At 38.9% G+C, this 20924-nt stretch overlaps 2 protein-coding genes across 2 annotated transcripts in view; both read right to left on the minus strand.

The window, feature by feature from the left end:
• rab35b (RAB35, member RAS oncogene family b) overlaps nucleotides 1–20924 on the minus strand; it is a 761740-nt gene that overhangs the window by 481066 nt on the left and 259750 nt on the right. The window lies entirely within an intron of this gene.
• Nucleotides 1–20924, minus strand: part of LOC307132284 (uncharacterized protein) — a 44546-nt gene that overhangs the window by 5853 nt on the left and 17769 nt on the right. The window contains exons 3-5 of the mRNA XM_079826490.1: nucleotides 16858–17054; nucleotides 14036–14082; nucleotides 7816–7884 (exon numbers count right to left, since the gene is read on the minus strand). Coding sequence (XP_079682616.1) covers nucleotides 7816–7884; nucleotides 14036–14082; nucleotides 16858–17054 — 313 coding nt within the window. The remainder of the gene's footprint in view (nucleotides 1–7815; nucleotides 7885–14035; nucleotides 14083–16857; nucleotides 17055–20924) is intronic.

Here is a 20924-nt window from a genome sequence, read left to right on the forward strand (position 1 = left end):
TATGTCAACAAATAGAACCAAGAATTTTAAACCTGGTCCTTTATAATTTCCAGATTTCGTTTTTGAAAATGTACGCAAATGAGCATATATTTAAGTATATAATGTCTCATTTGTGTATTAAAACATTAATTTACATAAAACGTTTAATACATTTTTTTCTTAAGTTTATGCCAGTAATAAACTGGAGAGGTTTCACAGAGATATCTTCTAATTTAAAAAAAAAATTCCCTATTCACCTGTAGTGTCTCGCCTTAAATAACAAATGCTATTTATGTACCATGATATTTACATGGCACTCCATGGTACTTCAAAGAATGCCATGGGACTATAAAACATATGGCAATGTAATGGTTCTTCACTTTACTGTGATGCAGCCTGGAAGCACAAATTACACTGTGTTCGTTCTTCTGGCCAGATGAGCACTGTCCCCTGACTGAACCTGGTTTCTCCACTACTGTCACCTGAGTTTTGGTGCATTGCCACTGTCGCCAAAAGAACATTCATATTCAGAAAATATGATCGATCTGACTGTACTGACATTATCAGAAAAGTTAAAGTGAACTGAGCTGGATAATGACACCGTAGTCTTCTGTAGAGCTGCTTTACATGTTTTGAAACTCTTTTGCACTGATTGCACTGATGCACATGATTAAGTCACTGATAATCTACACAATCATTCTAATACAAATCTAGGAGTCAGGACTTGTTTCTTTCGGTTGTACTAGGGTTTCACGATATCAGATTCACTACACGATTATCGTGGACAAAAGAATTCATGATAATTACACTTTTGCGTGAGGCAAATGGTGGTCACACCAGATACTGACTGGTTTTCGGACTTTCAGGTTTTGTTTCACGTTTATGTTTTCATGTCTTTTATTTCGTAATTTCATAGTCATGTTTCAGTTCCTGGTCACTTGAATGCTAGCCTAGAAATCTATATTTGCAATATAATTTGCAACCAGGGTCGTGTAGCAACTCTCCGCTGGCTTGCGAGCTGGAAAAACCAAACTCTAGTCAGGTCAATCACATCGTGTATAGAGTCTGTAGGCGGGCATAATAGGCATAATAGTAGGCATAATGATGGCAGATTTGCGGCAGTTCCGCGTACTACTCATAAATAAAGAAGCTGGTGAAAAGCGGTCTTTCGAACCAGCTTTGGCCGCGACTCTGGAAGACTGGGAGTTAAGCTTTTCTTTGAGAAAAGAACAAAGAACATCACTGAAGTCATTCTTAAGAAAGAAAGATGTGTTCAGAGTTTTGCAGACCAGATACGGCAAAAGTTTAATCTATCAACTAGCTCCACTTCACCTTCTTCGTTGCTCAGGTTGGTTGTAGCGCTATCCTATTGCGTGCAGAGGGAATTTGAAAGACAACCGTTTATCCCGCCCCTCGGATTGAGCCCTGTCAATGGTGAGTTCCCAGACCCAACATCTTGATGTGGGTCTGGTTTGTCAGGCTACTTGAATGCAACAAGCTTGCAATCAGGACTTCTAAAGTGGGAATTAGGAAATTTCCGATAGCACGTGAAGGCAGCATAAAACCTGTTTGTGTGCCATGTTACTTGGTCGGTTGAAGTGTGTATGAATGTATTGAAGTATGTATTGAAGTATGTATGAATGTATTGAAGTATGTATTGAAGTATGTATGAATGTATTGAAGTATGTATGAATGTATTGAAGTATGTATTGAAGTATGTATGAATGTATTGAAGTATGTATTGAAGTATGTATGAATGTATTGAAGTATGTATTGAAGTATGTATGAATGTATTGAAGTATGTATGCTGTTCCATGTGTCCATTATCAAGGTTTGTTCATAGTCAAGTTTTGTTCATGGTTTATTTAATGTTTTGGATTTGTTTTATTCTTTATGTTTTGGATCTTTGGACACTGTAAATAAACTGCACTAGGGTTGTCTTCACCATCGTCTTTGTCTGCTTCCACGTCAGCTGCGTTACAATATATTGTGATATCTATAGAAATCTTGAAAAAAATCAGTCAAATTAATCTTTATTTTATTTATTTATTTATTTTTACTTTTTTTTGTCAGTGAATCACACTATGGCATAGCAAAGGAACAATTACACTGAATAGAGACTAAAGAGCGAACCATTTTTAGCTCGAGTGATGGGTGCTTCTTTGCGAATGATTTGTTTCAAGCCAGTGGCCAGGAGCGCGCATTAAACTGCCAAAGTCACATGATTTCAGTAAACAATGTCATTTCGCAGTGATGAAGTGACCGATATAAAGGAATGTATGGTTATGCATATTAACAAGTTTTACTACACTGCTGATTTCTTCGAGTATTAGATGCCAGCCGAACTTAGCCCCGCCCACAACATTTGGGAAGTTCGGTCTGGACTTGATCCATTGTGGAGCAACTATGCTCGAACCAGAGCTGTTCAGACCAATCAAATTGTCAGGGCGGGCTTTATACCCAGTGTTGGGGGTAACGCATTACAAGTAACTTGAGTTACGTAATAATATTACTTTTTCTAAGTAACTAATAAAGTAACGCATTACTTTTCAAATTTACAACAAAATATCTGAGTTACCTTTTCACATTAATCTGACTGACAGCTCTCCTGCCCCCATGTTGAGAAAAATAAGTGCAGAGGCGTTGTGTGTGAACATGAGGGTTATTGTAGTTCCAGACTAAATGTGAGCATTTATTTATCTCACATGCACAATAAAGATTCTGTACTCCTCAAAATAAATAAAATCAGTCAAATGCAAAATCAGAGTACAATGCAAACCTCCAATAATTAAATGTTAAATAAAACAACTATTTTTATGCATAATCTACCTTTATATTTAATTTACCAATGTCTTGCTGCTGACGCTTGATGATGAAAATTACTAGATTTTTAGTTTTTATTGGTAAAACTTTTTTCTCCTGCATCCTATTCTACCATTATCCAGAATGGCAGCACAGCAGAGCTGCGCCCTCTACTGTTCATGCGTGAATTTGCATTTTTACTTCAATTTTGGTATGAAGAGGTCTTTACCGTTGCACAAAAATATAACTTTTTTGTTATAAACAAAAACAAGCCCAGCCCAGGTGAGAAAAAGTAATGCAAAAGTAACATTACGCATTACTTCTCTTAAAAAGTAACTCAATTAGTTACTTTTTAAGGGAGTAACGCAATATTGTAATGCATTACTTTTCAAAGTAACTTTCCCCAACACTGTTTATACCATGATTGACAGATGATAAACAGTAACGTTATCATCTACATCACCAAAGAGCACTTGGGTTTAACTCGTTCTAATCCTAAACGGAGAACTTGTTCGTAAATGCATTCACCTTTACTGTTTCTCTCAAAAATGATGATCGTGACGTGTTGGTAAGTACTCCGTGTATCCTTCGATTCTTATACAACACCAGCAAAGATTGTTTACACTCATCTTCTTCTTCTACTTCTTCCAGCGTGCGTGCAGTTGAGTTCTGTTGATAACTATGCATTGCTTACTCCGTTGCTCTGATTGGTTGTAGGTCGATCCAATTGAGTGCAGAGGCATTTTCTTTCCTGGTTCGGTTGAAACAACCCATAATCACAGTCCAATGGAGCAGTATCAGACTCATATTCTGACTAGAATCTGAGTATGATGACGTCAGGCTATCCTTCAGCGGAAAATAGGAACAAAATGATGCACCCAAATTTTGACCAGATTATTTACATGTGGTTTTGCCTCAGAGAATGTTTGATCAGGGTTATATAAAAGCATTGCATACGAGGCCAATTAATGTGAATATTGCTAAGAGAAAAATTATAAAATAATTTGCGTTTCACCTTCGCTAAAACCGTTATTATCTGTGTGTGGAGAAGCAGGCATCTGTGATCAAAGGACTCGAATCATTACTGCAGTCTTGTAGTAACTCTATGTGTTTGAGCCGCTAGCTATTACCGGATCACTTCAAAATAGCACCTCATCCGTGGTAACCATAGCGACGGTGTGTCTCTGTGTGTGCGCTCGGGGGTTAGATTACCATTCCGCATGTATCTGAGTCATCGCATCATCAGCTCTGCTGTGCCATGATTGCAATGAAAACACACCATATAATAGAGCTAGATTTAACTCAGTGAAGACACAAACTTACCAACAGGTCTCAAAATACGCACCATGTTCAGAATAGCACTACTCTTACTATTTCTGCTGCATGTCATGCTGTGAAAAACATGTGAATGTTCTGTATTTCAATTTTCTAGCTAGAATGCATGACAGGGTTGTGTACAGGGTCACTGCTCTAAGATGAGTGGAGTGGAGGAAAGTGGAATTCAATCCATGTAATCAAATCAATCTGCAGCTCCAAATCCATTCCAGGGTTTCCATTTCTCACTCAGCCAGTGAACCTTCTGCGTCGACACTCATTTTACATTCTAGTCTATGACACTTTGTTTCTGTTGCCATTGTTTTGCAAATTTATAGTAGATTATTGAATTTATTGTCGATGTCACAGAATGACAAGCTGACAGATTGACCAATGCTGCCTGATTAATCATATACTAATGTGATCACAGTTTCTGCCTTTCACGGTTAAATGATCGTCTAGCAAGAAAAATAATAATTGGTGTTTATTCTCATTATGGGCTGTGTCTAGGGCTTGAAATTAACTTTTTTTTTGCTCACCAGCCACTGTGGTTAGTGGTTTTCTAGAGTTACTAGCTACTCAGCATTTTCACTGGCCTTAATTAGACATTAGCCTGGGACTCTCGTACATTTCATTTGTATAGAGAGTCTGGCCACTCTCCATTGACAAGCGTCAACTTCCTTGAAGGCGGGTCCTCTGTTGAAGTTTAAAATTATTGGATCTGCCCAGAGGCACTCTGGATCTGCCATAACCAATCGCTAACGTTTGGTCGTGATGTATGAGTGGAGACGACAACAACTATCAGCTTAGCATCGCTAGCGTTCGCCTTAGCCAACTCCTTCACCACTAAATCAAACCGAACCCCATGGGGAGGAGGTCCACAACATCATGGCCACCAACAAAACTCAGCAAAGATTGTTCTTGCTCCGGCTTTAACTTCTGGATATTCGGCAGCGTTGCCACAACGGACCGAATGGCTTCGCTCGCATCTTTCTCCGCCGCCATTACTGAACTACAACTCAAACTAGCACACGACATCAACGTAATCATTCTCAGCCACTCCCTCTGTTCGTTGATTGGACCAGTTAAAATTTGGCCGGAGAAAACAACGAATATACCGCAAACCCAGACGACGTACTGAAGGAAAATGAAAATTGAGCGGAAGTAGGTAGGAGGGGGCGGAGCCAGGCTAATTAGACATCGAAACCATAGGGGAAAACTGCTGTATAGATGTTTTTAATATGATCTCATATTAGGCTGCTGTCACTTTAAGACCTGACGCACGGATCCATTACACTGTTACACATGTGTTTTCTTTCTCAATTGTTTATGTTCACTGAAAACAGAACTGTAACGGTACATGTATTCATACCGAACCGTTTGTACCGAACGGTTTCGAATGCAATCTTTAACAGTTAGTCGGCTTGTTTTACGCCGGAACACACTTCAATCCGAGTTCCCACATGAACATATTAAGTATTCAGTCCATTTTATCATGAAATTCCAACAATAAATGTCGTTTTGACGCTCTTTAATGTGACGTGACGGATCACTGTATGTGTGTCAGTTCAAACGGCGGGGCGCGAGTGAACGCGATCATCTCTTCCTGAATTAACATGAATTAATATATCTTAAGGTATGTTTAGGATACATTACAACGTACTGAAATGTATCATATGTCGTGTAATCGCTCAATCGATGTTTCAACTGCGGAAAGACTATAAAACTGCTTGTAAACAATGTCACGCAGCATCACATTTACCTCAGAAGTCATTCAGTGTCACAGCTGTTAGTTCACTAGAGAAACGAACTCTTTCGCTAAATATATGCACTTTATTAGCCTATATACTTCACCTGTTAGTGATGTCTTGTTTATTTAATGCATGTTTAAATAAATCTGTCGTGAAAATGAAAGCCACAGTGTAGGCCTATAAATGATTATATTTCAACAACGAATTGGAGAAGGAAAGAAAAACTGCCTTATGTGAAGCTTATGAGTGTTGAAAATCTAAAAATAAATAGCAACTGAATTTAGGCTTATAGTTTGGGCTCTGTTGTTAACCTTTAATATTATAGTAATGTGTAAGTAAGGGCTCCCTATAGTTTACAGCATTATCTTTAAGAAACTTTTAGTTATTTTGACTTTATTTTGTGTGTATTTGACTGTTTAAGCACAAAAAGCAGCGAAAAAGACTCGCTGAGCAGTGGCTTCATGTGTTCACTTTGGGTGTGAGGCACAAAATCTGCAGGAATGAGTAAAATAATGCACAATCCCATGCAGAAACTCAAGCCCTGTAACAGCAACACTATTCATTCAGATGCTGATATCGTGTGTCTATTCTGTGGAAAATGAGTATTGGAAGTGTTTCAGATCTTTCAGTATCTGAAACACACCCAAAGTGCACACATAAAGCCGCCTCTTAGTACTAAACTTCTTTTTGTTGCTTTTTGCGCTTAAACAGTCAAATACACACAAAATGTACCTATTTTTATCTATTTTTCTATATAAAATATCAATTTTTTGGTACTGAAAGATCTGAAACACTTCCATACTTCAGGCTACGCTTATTTAACTTTAATAGTTTTAAATAAAAAACCTTTTGTGCGTACCGTCAGATGAAATGCAGGCGTCCGTGCTTTCTCCGTCCATGCAATAAATGCACATCCTTGAATGAGCGCGCATTTCTAGCGTATTTACTTGAACTTCTTAGGTAATATCTATGGTTTGACCCAATCTATGGCGGCCAAATCAGAATTTTAATGGACTGTGAATAAAGCTCTATGAACTTGACGTGCGATGCCGTGCTGACTGACATGCATGCGCGTGAATCACTGTCACACACAAATAGGCTATTGCAAGTTACTGCATAATACATTTTTAACAAACAGAATAATAAAGCATTACGATACACATTTTAGCTATGTTTTTTTAACTATTATAGTATTTTGAAGGACAAAAACATTACTTTTACATAGTTATTGAACTTTAACTATTTGCTTTACATCATCAAGTCAGCTGTCACTTTACTTTCGCGCGAGGCCCTGGTGAGGCGTGAGGCCCTGTGCGGTCGCACACTTGGCACAGCCCTTGCGACGGTGCTGCACCCACGGGTGTTAATGTCAAGCCCTGGCTGTGTCTAAGAATGATAAATTGACATAAGCGCTTTGATCCTTGTACTTATTCCTCACTCATTTCTGCTGTGGTTCACACTGAAAACAGACACTTACTACATGAAGCATCACAAAATACTGAAGTGAACGAATGACACACTGCTTGAAACACTGTTGGGCTTGATGCAGATTAAACACACAGTGGACACGAGGTGTGATGTAACAGAAAACTTGGTTTCCATTGTGGTCACATTGTGTGCAGGGGTTTGCCGAAAATGCAGCGGTCTCTTTGGTAAATAACCAAACTGTGTGTGAAAGTACCATAAATACAAGAATGACAACTACGTTTTGTTATTGGTAAAATAGCCTGCCTTTGATTATTTTACAGTTGAAACTGATCCTTGATTTAAATTTTATACTGTACAAATGGTGTGTATTATATCCCCTAACCGTAACGTTCCCCCTAAACCTACCCGTCACACAAAACGATCTGCATTTTTACATTATATTCTCATGGGAACCCAATATTGTAATTTTTTCAGGCCATTTGGTACCTACCACATTGGAAATATCTTGACCACACACACACACACACACACACACACTCACCTCCTCTATCTGCTCTTGTTTCTTCTGTATGGCTCTGTTTCGTGCGGCAGGGTCTCTCTTGTTGGACTTCTGTGAGACAGTTAAACACAACATCAATCTTTAAATCCAAAAGCATAGATTTTAGTGTTATGTAGAGGTGAGCGGGGCACAACCGAATGCGGGTTAGTTGTAACACACATGTAATCTTATCTGTTATTTAACAGTTGCGATCGTTCTTTAATGCTGATCTAACAGCAGAAGACACGAGCCGGGGTTAAATCCCAGTTGTGCAGGCGGGGCATGTTGTCACACTGAGCCCCTGTTAGAACTACGATATTATATTCGATAACTTTATGAATTCTATTGAAAAACCATGAGAAAAAGGTGAATAAAGACTGAGAGTCAATGTTCAGAAGTTATTAATTATCATTATGTTGCTGTAACTATGATGTTTTGCAGTGTGTTTGTTGTCAAAGTCAAAAATCTGTTTATTTTTATTTATTAAAAATGCAATTATTTTAATTGAAAAGGTTATGAATTGTATTTTATTGAAAAAATATTTTAGTTTGTCTTGGATATTTTTGTATTTATTATAAAGATAACATTCAATCTGTCATATGGTCATGTTACAATGTACCGCACCTTTGGGGCATGTTGTCACATAATGTAGGAAAAAATGTCCTCAAACTGAGAAAGTCAAAAAGTGTTAGGTTGTGCCCCGCTCTCCCCTACAGTGTATGTTACAGTTCGTAAAAACAATCCAAAATATGCTTATAGCAATGCTTTCACAATTGTAATTCATTTTAATGTTATATGTTTAAAGACAGAAGCTATAACTCTGCAGCGACCAGAACCGTAAGTGCTTGTATCACAATAGTTCAGATGTTAATATACTCCTTCAGTGGAATGAAGGTAAACACATTAGTCTTGCTGTCCACAGAGGGCTGACGCATGAAACTCCACTCAAGCTCTAAGTTTTCCCTGAAATATAATAAAAATAACTAAAATTAAACTTTGATGTTGGCTATAGATAGATAGCATGCTTTAGCATGTTGCTACCATGTTTCTAGTTAGCATGGTGCTAGCATTTCTTAAATTGTTATTATATATTTCAACATGTCATGTTGTTAACATGTTTTTAGTATGTTGTTTGCATATTTTATTACATTCCTGAGTGTTTTACTGGGTAACTTCCATTTTGCTAGTGTGTTTTAACAGTTGCTAGCATGTTGCTAACACATTTTAGCATGATCTAGTCTCTAGTCTATTTCATGAGCCTACTAGCATGTTGTTAACATGTTTAGCACATGTGCCCGATGCTGTTCCTGGAGATCGACTGTCCTGCAAAGTTCAGCTCCAACCCTGATCAAACACACGTGAAGCAGCTGATTAATACTTCAGGAGCATTTTTTAAGATGTTGTTAACATGTTGCTATCATGTCTTAATACACTTTAGCACATTGCTTGCATGTTATAGCATTTTGTTAGCGTGCTAGCATGGTTTAGCTCATTGATAGCATTTTGCTAGGCATTCCTAGTATGTTTCAGTGCATTGTTCACATGTTGATAGTTTGGCAGTTAGAGATTGAAAAGTCATGGCCCGTTTCACAAATCACGATTCCGTCAATGTAAGTTTTAATGGTCTGGTTGAGGAAAATCATAAGTCAGATCAGTCTGAAGGTTTGCTATAACTTCCCTCTGTGTCATTGACTCGGATGTAAATGTAAAAATAATTTGAGTTGTGTGGGATGGGGGGTAAGTTAGGCACGATCTGCTGTGACATCACAATTGTGTTGCATTGTGGTATTTGGACCTGCTTGAAGTGTACATGAGTCAACTCACTCCCCTATCAAAAGTGAGGGGTGGAGGGTCTGTCCACATAAACTTCCCTCTGTCACATACTGACTGTAAGGAAGCGCACAATGCAGGAGAATACAATACAAATAGCCTTTAATCCAAAAATCCAAAGCGGCAACCTCCCCCAGTTTCCCTTGAAGCCAATACAGAAGTGACTTAAACGGCAATTCATCGACTGGCCACTAGAGACAGGCTCCAGAAAGGGAGCAGAATCTCATTGAGCCCCATGTTAAAATGCCCAACTTTACAGCAGAAACAACATGTTTACAGTCTGGTACAAATTGTGGTTTTGGTCTATACGGCTAATTTTGCCCCTCATGACAACTGTGAGGGGGTGAATTTTTTTATAACTCATTCGTTTACATTATATAAAGCCTTAAAGTTCTACATACTTAAGGGTGTGGCCACTGTGAGTGACAGGTGGATAGCCATTTGTCTCCTGTCTGTTAGTCAACACGTCACCTCAGCACCAGCCATCTGGGAGTGACGCGCAATGACGCGCTGCCAAGATGGCAATGGCCAGCTCGTCCCTACTTTACGCATCAAAACTGCTCTTCAGAATCCTATGGGTGATGTCACAAACACTACGTCCATATATTTTTACAGTCTATGAAAAATCAGGACTTATGGTGCGTTCAAGTTCTCCTGGGATGTTCGTATTTACGAGGTGAGAAGTCGTGTTTACGACATCGTGTGCATTCAAGTCTCTTTGGTCGGATCAAGATGGCGGTTCTTTTAATGAATTTCACGAAAATACAGCAAGGTTTGTTAACTCTGCTTATAGAAAATGAAGAACAAAGAATGCGCATCAAGTGATTTGAATCTTTTATGTTTTTAATTAATCTATGAAGCCACTGTAAACTGTATCATTATATATTAGGTTATATTAGTGTTGTAGTCAAGACCACCTAAACCGAGACCAAGTCGAGACCAAGACCAGCGTGTGCCGAGACCAAGACAAGACCAAGACCAAGACCAAGACAGGGCGCGACCGAGTCAAGACCAAGACCAGACCATTACTCCTTTAATTCATCTAAAAGATCCATATCTACTGTCTGAGAAATGACTTATATTTAATAACTAAATACAATTAGAATAGTAAGATACTATAACGCTGTTAAAAATCAAATTACTGACAATAAAATTCATGTCACAGAAGTTCAGATTAATTTAACATTAAAACATTAACATTATTTAACAGTCACGGAATAATTTATTCAACCGATTTGTTCAAAGCAGCTGATTAATTTAATAACGAAATGTTGCCGAATTAGCAAAGACACAGTTTAAAATTTGTCATTTAATATTAACTTCTTGTCTATTGAACGTTTGTATAAATAAATATAATTTGCAGTCACACTTATATTCATGAAAACTGCTCTCTTGCTCTTGTGATATTTCTTAATTATATGCTATGTTATATATTTTTTTTTAACTAAATCTCAGAATTTGGTGGGCATTTATATTAATTTTGGGCATTTTTGAGACAATTCTACATTGATTCTGAACTCTGCAGCACAGTAACAAAACAAAAATCACATTACAAAGAAGTTATTGATAGCATTTTAAGCTGTAAGTTTTACATCAAATCACATTAATGATGTTAAATCAGACAATGCTCCGGCAATTTAGTGATATCCTTGCAGTTGAGGTCTTGACTGGTCTTGAGATAAAATCCTGAGTCCTCTAAGTCCGAGACTAAGACAAGACAGAGGAGAAATGCAGTCGAGTACTACAACATTAGGTTATATATATTAGGCTAATTGTAATTATAACAAGCGCATGATTAATGTCAGTTTCTAGGATGAGTAAACATAGAATTTCAACAAAAATTTACCGTCAACTACAGACGTTGCATCCATTGATTCCACCATGAACACTGACACGCCCCCAACTCGTACAGATCGTGTACGAAATCCCAAACTTCCCACTGGTATTTACGACTTTGTGGTGGCGTTCATGTGCGTTCAACTCGTAAATACGATCTTTATGACATGACTTGAACGCAACATTATGCTGCCTTCACATGCTCTCAGAATTATTGTAAAAATTTGTTTCCTAGGTAAAAATTGCACACGAACACCCTCCCAATTTGAAACTTGAACGCGATGAGCTCGTAATCAGGAATTCGGATGTGTATCAAATTTCCGATAGCATGTGAAGGCAGCATTAAATACACAGAGGAACAAATGAGATTGTGGCGAGCAGCGAGGCTGAGGGACCGTGAGAGCAGGACGAGGCCACGGTCATTAAGGACGATGAGCGCCAGCTGCGTACGTAGGCGGCAGTCGTCCGTGAGGTTATGTTAATTAGTTGATTTATTTTGATTTATAGAAGTCGTTTAAATGTTTGCTGGTTCCCACCTCCTTCTTCCCACATGAACAAACTCTGTTACATTGGTGCCGAAACCCGGGAGGAAGGAGAGACATGCTGTGGAAGAGCCCTTGCTGCTGAGGGGGATCGCGGTGCTGAGGAGTTCGGGCAGCCCGGACGAAAGAAGACAGCGAGTGGCTGCCCGAGGCGGTGGTGCTGGAGCGAGTGAAGATCCGGTGGGACGGAGAGCTCGCTGCCGTGCCCCTGGGTCGAGGTGGGGTGGCTGCCGTCCGAGAGGGAGCGGAGGAGTCGCTGGCGCTTGCCGTGAGCCGGAGCCTGCTGCCGTCCGCCATTTAGGGGAGGAGCAGGGAGTGTGGAACTCGCTGCCGGCTCCCTCAGGAGAAGGAGCCACCGCCGGCCGCCAGAGGGCGGAGGAAGATTAAGCCGTCCTCCAAGTGTCCAGGGCCATCGCATGGCACCGCGAGGAAGAGCCTCTCGGCTGGCTGAGGACCCAGTGTGTCCGGGAACTGGACCAGAAATTTTTTTCTCTCTTTTCTTTTCTCCACTCTCTCGTCTCTGTCGCTCCTCGTGCTTCCGGCTCCGTACTCTCACCTCTATGTCCCTACCCCCAGGTGCAGTGGCCGGAAGAGGGGCCAGGGGAGTAGAGCGAGTACCCCCCGGCCTGCGAATGGCGTTGGGGGTATGTGGCGAACAGCGAGGCTGAGGGACTGTGAGAGTGGGACGAGGCCGCGGTCATTAAGGACGATGAGCGTCAGCTGCGTGCCGCATCGCCCTCGTGTCTCACGGAGGAGTGACGGGAGTATAAAGGACGATAGTGAAGGACGAGAGAGGACCAGGCCTGGATTTTAAAGCTACACTGTGTGATATTTTCCCCCATCTAGCGGTTAAAAGGTATATGACCATCCAGTGAATATTAGTTTCTCTTCCTCTCAATTCCGATTTCGTTTTAACTCCTAGGGTGGCCGATTTAGTCCAAGATTAATATGGCTTCCAGTTCGAGCTCGTCCACATTCGACACGGTGCCATCGAGTGTTAAAACGCGAAAGGCGAAGCTTGAATTCACGGGTATGTCCCTCTTTGTCTGATGTACTTTCAAGATGGAGGGGCAACATGGCGACCGGCATTCGAACCCATTACCGTATATATTTTCAATGGCATATTATAAACTTACGAGAATACTTTATTACTTGAAAGAAGTAAATATACATTAATGAGCACATATATTTTTTAAAGAACTAAGTGTTTTTAGCTAAGAATAAACTAAAAAAGTTACACAGTGTAGCTTTAAGTTGTGTTTTGTTTATGTTTGTTTTGTACTTAGGCGGCATTCGTCCGTGAGGGGCTGCCGCCGATTATGTTATTTTGTTGATTTATTTTATTAAAGTCTTTTAAATGTTCGCCGGTTCCCGCCTCCTTTTTCCCACACGAACAAACTCTGTTACAGAGATTGATTGGACAAAAGGAGAATGGGATAATTAATCAAACACACTAGGAAACTAGGTCAAATGACCGAGCACACAGGCAAACAGGAACAGAACCAAAACACAATGGAATGGAGTGTACGCTACACCCTCGTCCACTTGATGAAGAGGAAAGCACTCGCATGGTGGCAGGATTTCACCGATGGGAAGTGCTTGGGGAAGTTGGGTGGAGCCCGAGGTCAACCTCAGCCAAGTACTGATCTCAGCTTCCTGCACATCTGTATTTATAAACTCTCAGTTCACTACTGGTTATTTACTTCTCCGTGTTCCAACCCTTGCTCTGTTTATCTGGTTTTGCCCTCTGCCTCTGTTTGCTTGGCTTTAAATTATTGCATGTATTTGACTTCCTCTTATAGACCTCTGCCTTATTACAATGCTGTTTTTTCTTTTGAACTCGGCACTGCAGTCCTCAGCCTCTTCCATGTTACAATGCAAACAGACACGCAGAGTCTTGGAATCATGCTCAGTTTAACTTGTATTGAACCAGAAAACATTATGGTTTCAGCCAGATATTTATATTTAATCACATGTGATTATAATGAAATAGGGAGGAGTTTCTGGTCTCTTACTGTGAATGGCAGTGATGGTCTGTCTCCAGAGGACGGCGAAGGAATGTCTATAAAAAGGAAAGGGTGAGAAAAAAGAGAGAGGTTTCTTTGAAAAATATATCTCACAACATTTGGGCCTTTGTGTTATTTAATGGTGGTGCATCTGAATGCTTAAATGCATATAAACATGTCTAATCTCTCTCTTTCTCTCTCTCTCTCTCTCTCTCTCTCTCTCTCTCGCCTCCACATACACACAAGTACACCTTCAGCTCTCTATCACACAAACGCACACACACACACACACACACACACACACACACATTCTCTCTCATTATATCTCACTTTTAAGCAACACATACACACAAAAGCAGTGAGTCATCAGGCACATAACTGTGCGAGATGGAGGGGGAGGAAAATCTTCTCAACATGCCACATCTGATTTTATAGCCAGCTCAAAAACAGACATGCACGTCTGCATGCACATGCACAAAACTTTCGCACACACCCACACAAATGTACATGACAGAGTTGTGCATTATTCAGAATCCTTGAATTTTAATTGAGGTTATAAACAGAATGTATAATTGTCATTTTGATGTTACCTTGAGGCAGCAGAATGAACAAGACCTTCAATTTTTACAAATATATATTCAATAATTAGAATGAATTTTGATATTTGTAAATAAAAAAAATCAGGCACACAACACTATTAACAGTGTTAACAGAAATTAGATACGGTTCTCAAATAGTTGATTTAGCATGGTTGCAGTTGCACAAGCAGGGAAAACAATGCGAAATGCAAATAATATATATCAAATCATAAAATAAAAGCAAAATAGAGAGACTCATCAACTTCTAAAGGTGCTTTCACGCTTGAAAGTGTTTGGAGCAAACCTACTGTAGGTCCATCTGTCCTCAAGGTTTGGTTCACTCGAGTGGTTCACCCACATCTTTTAGAAAAGGTGCTCATGTGAGCTCTGCTACTGTTTGTTGTTGATATGAACGTAATCTTTCCCAAAATGCGGAACTAAACTACTATTGATGGTGTAGAATTTGTAATCGCATTTATAATAGTATAAAGCATACATCTCGTAGATGCTCTTCAAATAAATTGCTTTCAGTTTGCATTTTTCACAACTCTTCCAACACATCAACAATAGGCAAAGCATGTCTTTCTGTGTGTGTGTGTCAACTGTATGTCTGTTTTGGTTTTGGTTGTACATCCAACATGACAGATATTCATGACAGACATGAATAAAACAGTGACGTTGGCATCTCAAACATCTGCTGCTTGGTTCTTATGTTGATGATGTAAACGAAACCACATTTTGGACCTAAAATTACAAAGTGAAAAGAGACCGGTGGGGCGAATCAAACTAAGTAATCCAACTAAGTGTAAAAGCTAACTAAATGGAATGACTTCAGCAAGAGATTGATCTAAATGTTGAGATTCAATTGTCTCTTTTTCCAAAAACTCTCTTAAACACTCTTTAGTGACGTTGTGAGTGTTCTGTCTTAAGCTGGGCATACACTGCGATTTTCATCCTGACTCATGCGGCTCTTTTTTGGGTCGGGCCGATTTTCAGCTTCATCGTGCATTGTTTGTCATGAGGTGTTCGTGCAGTGTACAGGGGGAAACGAGAGATGATAAACTTCTCCAGATCGGCAATCGGATGGTCGGATGAATTTCTGGCATGTCAGAAATTCTGGTCGCCCCTCGTGAGGTTATCGCACAGCTGAAGCAGAGCTACGAACTGATTGCCCTGTTTCTCATCACTGCGCCTGCAGTGTGTGTGTGTGTGAGTTTTTTTGTCTGTTTAGCACTCTTGATGTTTTAGAGAATCACCCCTTCAATGTTGAGTCCTTTTTTTCAGCATCCTGGCTGATTTGTAGATTGTATGCACAAAAAAACTCTGTATTTTCATATTTTTTTTGCCAATTTCCCATTCATTTCCTATGGGGGTCATTTTTGACCCGAAGGTCCTGAGTGTGACAATTTTTTTTACGACCACTTAGACTTTTCAAATCCTGTCCCCAATTTTTTGTGGTGTTCATATACCAAGTACCAATAAAGTCACGTCAGTTCAGCTGGCCAGTTCAGTTCTATTAATCATCTCTTGTTTGAGTTCTTATTTAAGGCCCCATCCACACGGAGACTCGTTTAGCTGCGCACATCAATATTGCTTCATTTAATTACTGTAGTTGCATTATTGTAAGGGTAGGTTTAGGGTTGGGATAGGTGTAGGCGTTAATAACACAATATGGTAAGTAGCTAATTTATTTATAGTTATTTTATTGTGAGATTTTGCCTCTCTTCCGGCCGTTGCTGTACCGCTTCTAGCCACAACTCTTCTTCTCTGTTTTTAGTGTATTTCTGTGGCAGAATTACAGCGCCACACACTGGCCTGGCATGTATACTACATCGTTTTGAGCTGTTTGTGTACGCAGATATTTCTTGAAACGAGGAAAAAAAAAGATTGTGCTAGGGAAAGCTCTGGCTTCGTGTGGGCCTAAGTTGCACCCTCACGTTCATTGTCTGTCCGGTCACGTTCACATTTAGGCCGCATTTACACTGCAGGTCCGATTTGGTGTCTATATCTGATTTTTTTTGACGACCCGCTTACATCATCTTTTAAAAGCAACCTGTTCCTGCTTACACGTTCACATGTCATATCCGATCCGTGCCACATGAGAGGGAAAAATCGGAATTGGGTCACTTGAACCATGCAGTATAAATGGGGCCTTTGTGTGTGTTGCTCCATATTTGCACTGTATGCAAAATTCACTTGAACCAAAGTTTACACCAAACATGTGAACATACAGAAACACACAATGCAGCTAACCTGTGGTCTGTTGTCTAAGTGCTTTGAAGGAACTCTTGTCCGGGCCTTTATGGAACCGCTGTCTGAAAGGAGAAGAGGCTCTGGGCTTACGGCTCAGCTGTAGTCTCGACCAATGTCCTCTATGATGCCTCTGGTACCTCTGTGCAAAATTTGGACGATGTAAAATACGCTCATCTGCAGTCCTGAAAAACCTGAACCTGAGAAAAGTAGAAATAATCATGATTGATCATTGTGAAACCAAAAGCTAGTCACAAACCAGAAAACTGTTGATATTTCATTTTATTGTGTATTACAAACCCTCAAAATCAGTAGACACTTAACGTTTGGAATCAGTAAGATTTTTTTAATGTTTTTAAAGAAGTCTCTTCTGCTCACCAAGGCTGCATTTGTTATTAAAAATACAAAACAAATCTGTAATATTGTGAAATATTATTAAAATGTATAATAACTGTTTTCTATTTGAATATATAGTCAAATGTAATTTATTTCTTTGATGAAAAGCTGAATTTTCAGCATCATTACTCCAGTCTTCAGTGTCACATGATCCTTCAGAAATCATTCTAATATGATGATTTGCTGCTCAAGAAACATTTATGATTATTATCAATGTTGAAAACGGTGAACAAAGGATTCTTTGATGAATAGAAAGTTCAAAAGAACAGTATTTATCTGAAATAGAAAGCTTTTGTAACATTGTACTACCGTTCAAAAGTTTTGGGTCGGTAAGAATTTTTTTTTTTTTTTTTTGGGAAAGAACAAAGAAATTAATACATTTATTCAGTGACAGTGTAGTCATAGACGGTATATACATGTATAATGTTGCAAAAGGTTTATATTTCAGATAAATGCTGTTCTTTTGAACTTTCTACTCATTAAATAATCCTGAAGAAACATTGTACACACTGTAAAAAATAAAAACATGTGCTGATAATTTTCTGCCAGTACATTATACAGTAATTTTACGGAAATTTCCGTTAACCCTTAAAACACAAACTAATGCGATGTGTAATTCAAAATACAGGTAAAACACCTGTAAAAAAAATTCATATTCATACAGTACATTGTGTCCTATTTTTACTGTCTTTTTTTACAGAGCAAAACTGTTTTCAACATTGATAATAATCATAAATGTTTCTTGAGCAGCAAATCTTCATATCAGAATGATTTCTGAAGGATCATGTGACACTGAAGACTGGAGTAATGATGCTGAAAATACAGCTTTAATCACAGGAATAAATTACATTTTAAAACATATTCAAATAGAAAAAAAAGTTATTTTAAATTGTAAAAATATTACACAATAATACTGTTTTTGCTGTATTTTTGATCAAATAAACGCAGCCTTGGTGAGCAGAAGAGACTTTCTTTTTTTTTTTTGTAGGTCTGACCAGATATTTGAATAAAAACCCTCATTAAATGTACCTATTTAATTGAAATAACCTGATTAAGTTAGGGGTCAAATTAGGCTTCACTCTTACAATATATAGTCATTTTGAAATAGTTTTTGTCTAGATTCAATTAATAGCTTTATTGTCCTGTATAAGCACTCTATACACTGGTTTTCTAATGGTAAGTTTAGCCAACAAGTAACCAAAGCAGTGTTGGGGTTTGATAGGCTCTGACTTGTTATCGAAAAGCAAAGGGTGTAAAATTAAATCTGATCGCCACATCTCTTTATCTTAAAGGGTTAGTTCACCCAAAAATGAAATTTCTTCCATTAATGACTCACCCCAATGTTGTTCCACACCCCTAAGACCTCCGTTCATCCTCGGAACACAGTTTAAGATATTTTAGATTTAGGGCTTTCAGTCCTTTGAATGTAAGTGTATGCACACTTTGCTGTCCACGTCCAGAAAGGTAATGAAAACATCATCAAAGCAGTCCATATGTGACATCATTTGGTTAGTTAGACTCTTTTGAAGCGTTGACAATACTTCTCGTCGTGAACACGGATTCAAACAAAACCGGAAGAGAAGACAATGCTTAATAAAGTCTTAGTTTTTGTTATTTTTGGACCCAAATGTATTGTCGAAGCTTCAAAAGAGTCTAACTAACCAAATGATGTCACATATGGACTACTTTGATGTTTTCATTACCTTTCTGGACGTGGACAGCAAAGTGTGCATACACTTACATTCAAAGGACTGAAAGCCCTCGGACTAAATCTAAAATATCTTAAACTGTATTCCGAGGATGAACAGAGGTCTTACGGGTGTGGAACAACATTGGGGTGAGTCATTAATGGAAGAAATTTTTCATTTTTGGGTGAACTAACCCTTTAATGATGTTGCCATGAAGTAGAGTACTAGAGCTCCTTCTACAGGGGAGTTTTATGCACTAAAGTGCTATGCTACCAGCCGTGTCTGTGACAACTGTGTAGTTTAGGGGTGTGCAGCAGAGCCAATATTTGTATCTGTAGCTGTACAATCTCAAAATGATTTGTATCTGTATTCAGATAAAACCGGAACTGGGCGGGGCTTACATTAATTACTTGAGAAGACCATTATGTCTATGGTTTTAAATGTCTGAGTTATTATTGAACAAATATAACTTGTATAAACCATAAAATAATATTTTTATTTTGATTATAACATGTATTTAAACTCTTCTAACTGTCAGAGCCGATAGCCAGTGCTTCGAGATGTAGTTCGGTTGAGCTTCGGGTACCAGCTCGAGACCCTGCTCAAATACATTTTTGAATATCTTCTAATTAAAACAACAATATTAAATGTTTAAAAAAAATAAAAATAAAATTTCCAGAGGAACTTTGTGTACAGTTATGAGTTATGTGAGGGCCATCATTTACACACTCAAATAAGAGGAGTCGGACTGTAAATAGCTGTTTACACAGTAGTTAAAAGAAAATATTCAGTGGTTGAAAATCACTAAAACAATGTTAACTATGCATACAAATGCAAATCTGAAAAAAAAAGATAAAAAATAGGCCTACATAAATGCCAAGTGAAACGTTTAAATAGACAGCAAGTATAGATAATGTGCATGATTCAGTATGAATCGGTACTCTTGACAGAGAGCTGGTTTGGTTTCGGAGAGACGCGCAGAGACTGCAATGCGGCTATTTGATTTGTGATCATGCTGTGCTTATTTCATTCATTTGTGCATCATATCGTACAAGATTTAATTAACTTAAATATACCTATTAAAATATTAGAACCTGTGTATGATGTAGTTGTCACGGTTTGAGTTTGTTTGGTCTTGTTTAGAGTTTGTTTTTGATCTGTTTTCCTGTTCATGTCTGTATTTCTTGTCTTGTTTTGCTGTCAGTGTATTTATTAGTTCTGTCACCCTCGGTTTCCCTGATCTGTTTGTCACTAAGGCCACATCCACACGAAGCCAGAGCTTTCCCTATCCAATCTTTTTTTTCCCCTCGTCTCAAGAAATATCTGCGTACACACGAAACCACTGATACCGACTCAAAACGATGAGGTATAAATGCCAGACCAGTGTGTGGCTCTGTAATTCTGCCACAGAAATACACTAAAAAAGGAGAAGAAGAGTTGTGGCTAGAACAAGCGGCAACCTCCATAGATATACATAATAAAGGGTGGATGTCTTACGGCGGAGTCTCTAACGTCATCACCGGCGGCCATCTTGTCACAGGGAAGCTTTCTGGCGGGCTCTGTGGCTCCTGATGTAAGGCGAGTGATCTGGACACAAATACTCTTATCTCGCTGAAGTCTTGACGGATTTACAAATGGTTTGGTTTCTTACAAATGTTATTAACGTGGCTATAATTATGGATGCTTGAACAAATTATGAATAATTTTTCATAAGTATGCAGTGTCATAACTACATCTCTGACGTTTATAACAAACCAAACAGTTTGAAAATCGGTAGATAATTGAGCAAGTTATGGTTATTTAAAAAGTGCAAGCACCATGAAAACAATGTTACGAGTGAGCGAGCTGCCTGTGACAAGATGGCCGCCAGGTGCGGACGTCGACCTCCATTGGCCAGCAGCGCAGACGAGACATCTAGCCTTTATTATGTATATCTATGGCAACCTCCTCCAGTTTACCTTGAAGCCAATACGGAAGTGACTTAAA

Source organism: Gobio gobio (assembly GCF_949357685.1).
Source record: "Gobio gobio genome assembly, chromosome: 10".
NCBI classification, from domain to species: Eukaryota; Metazoa; Chordata; class Actinopteri; order Cypriniformes; family Gobionidae; genus Gobio; species Gobio gobio.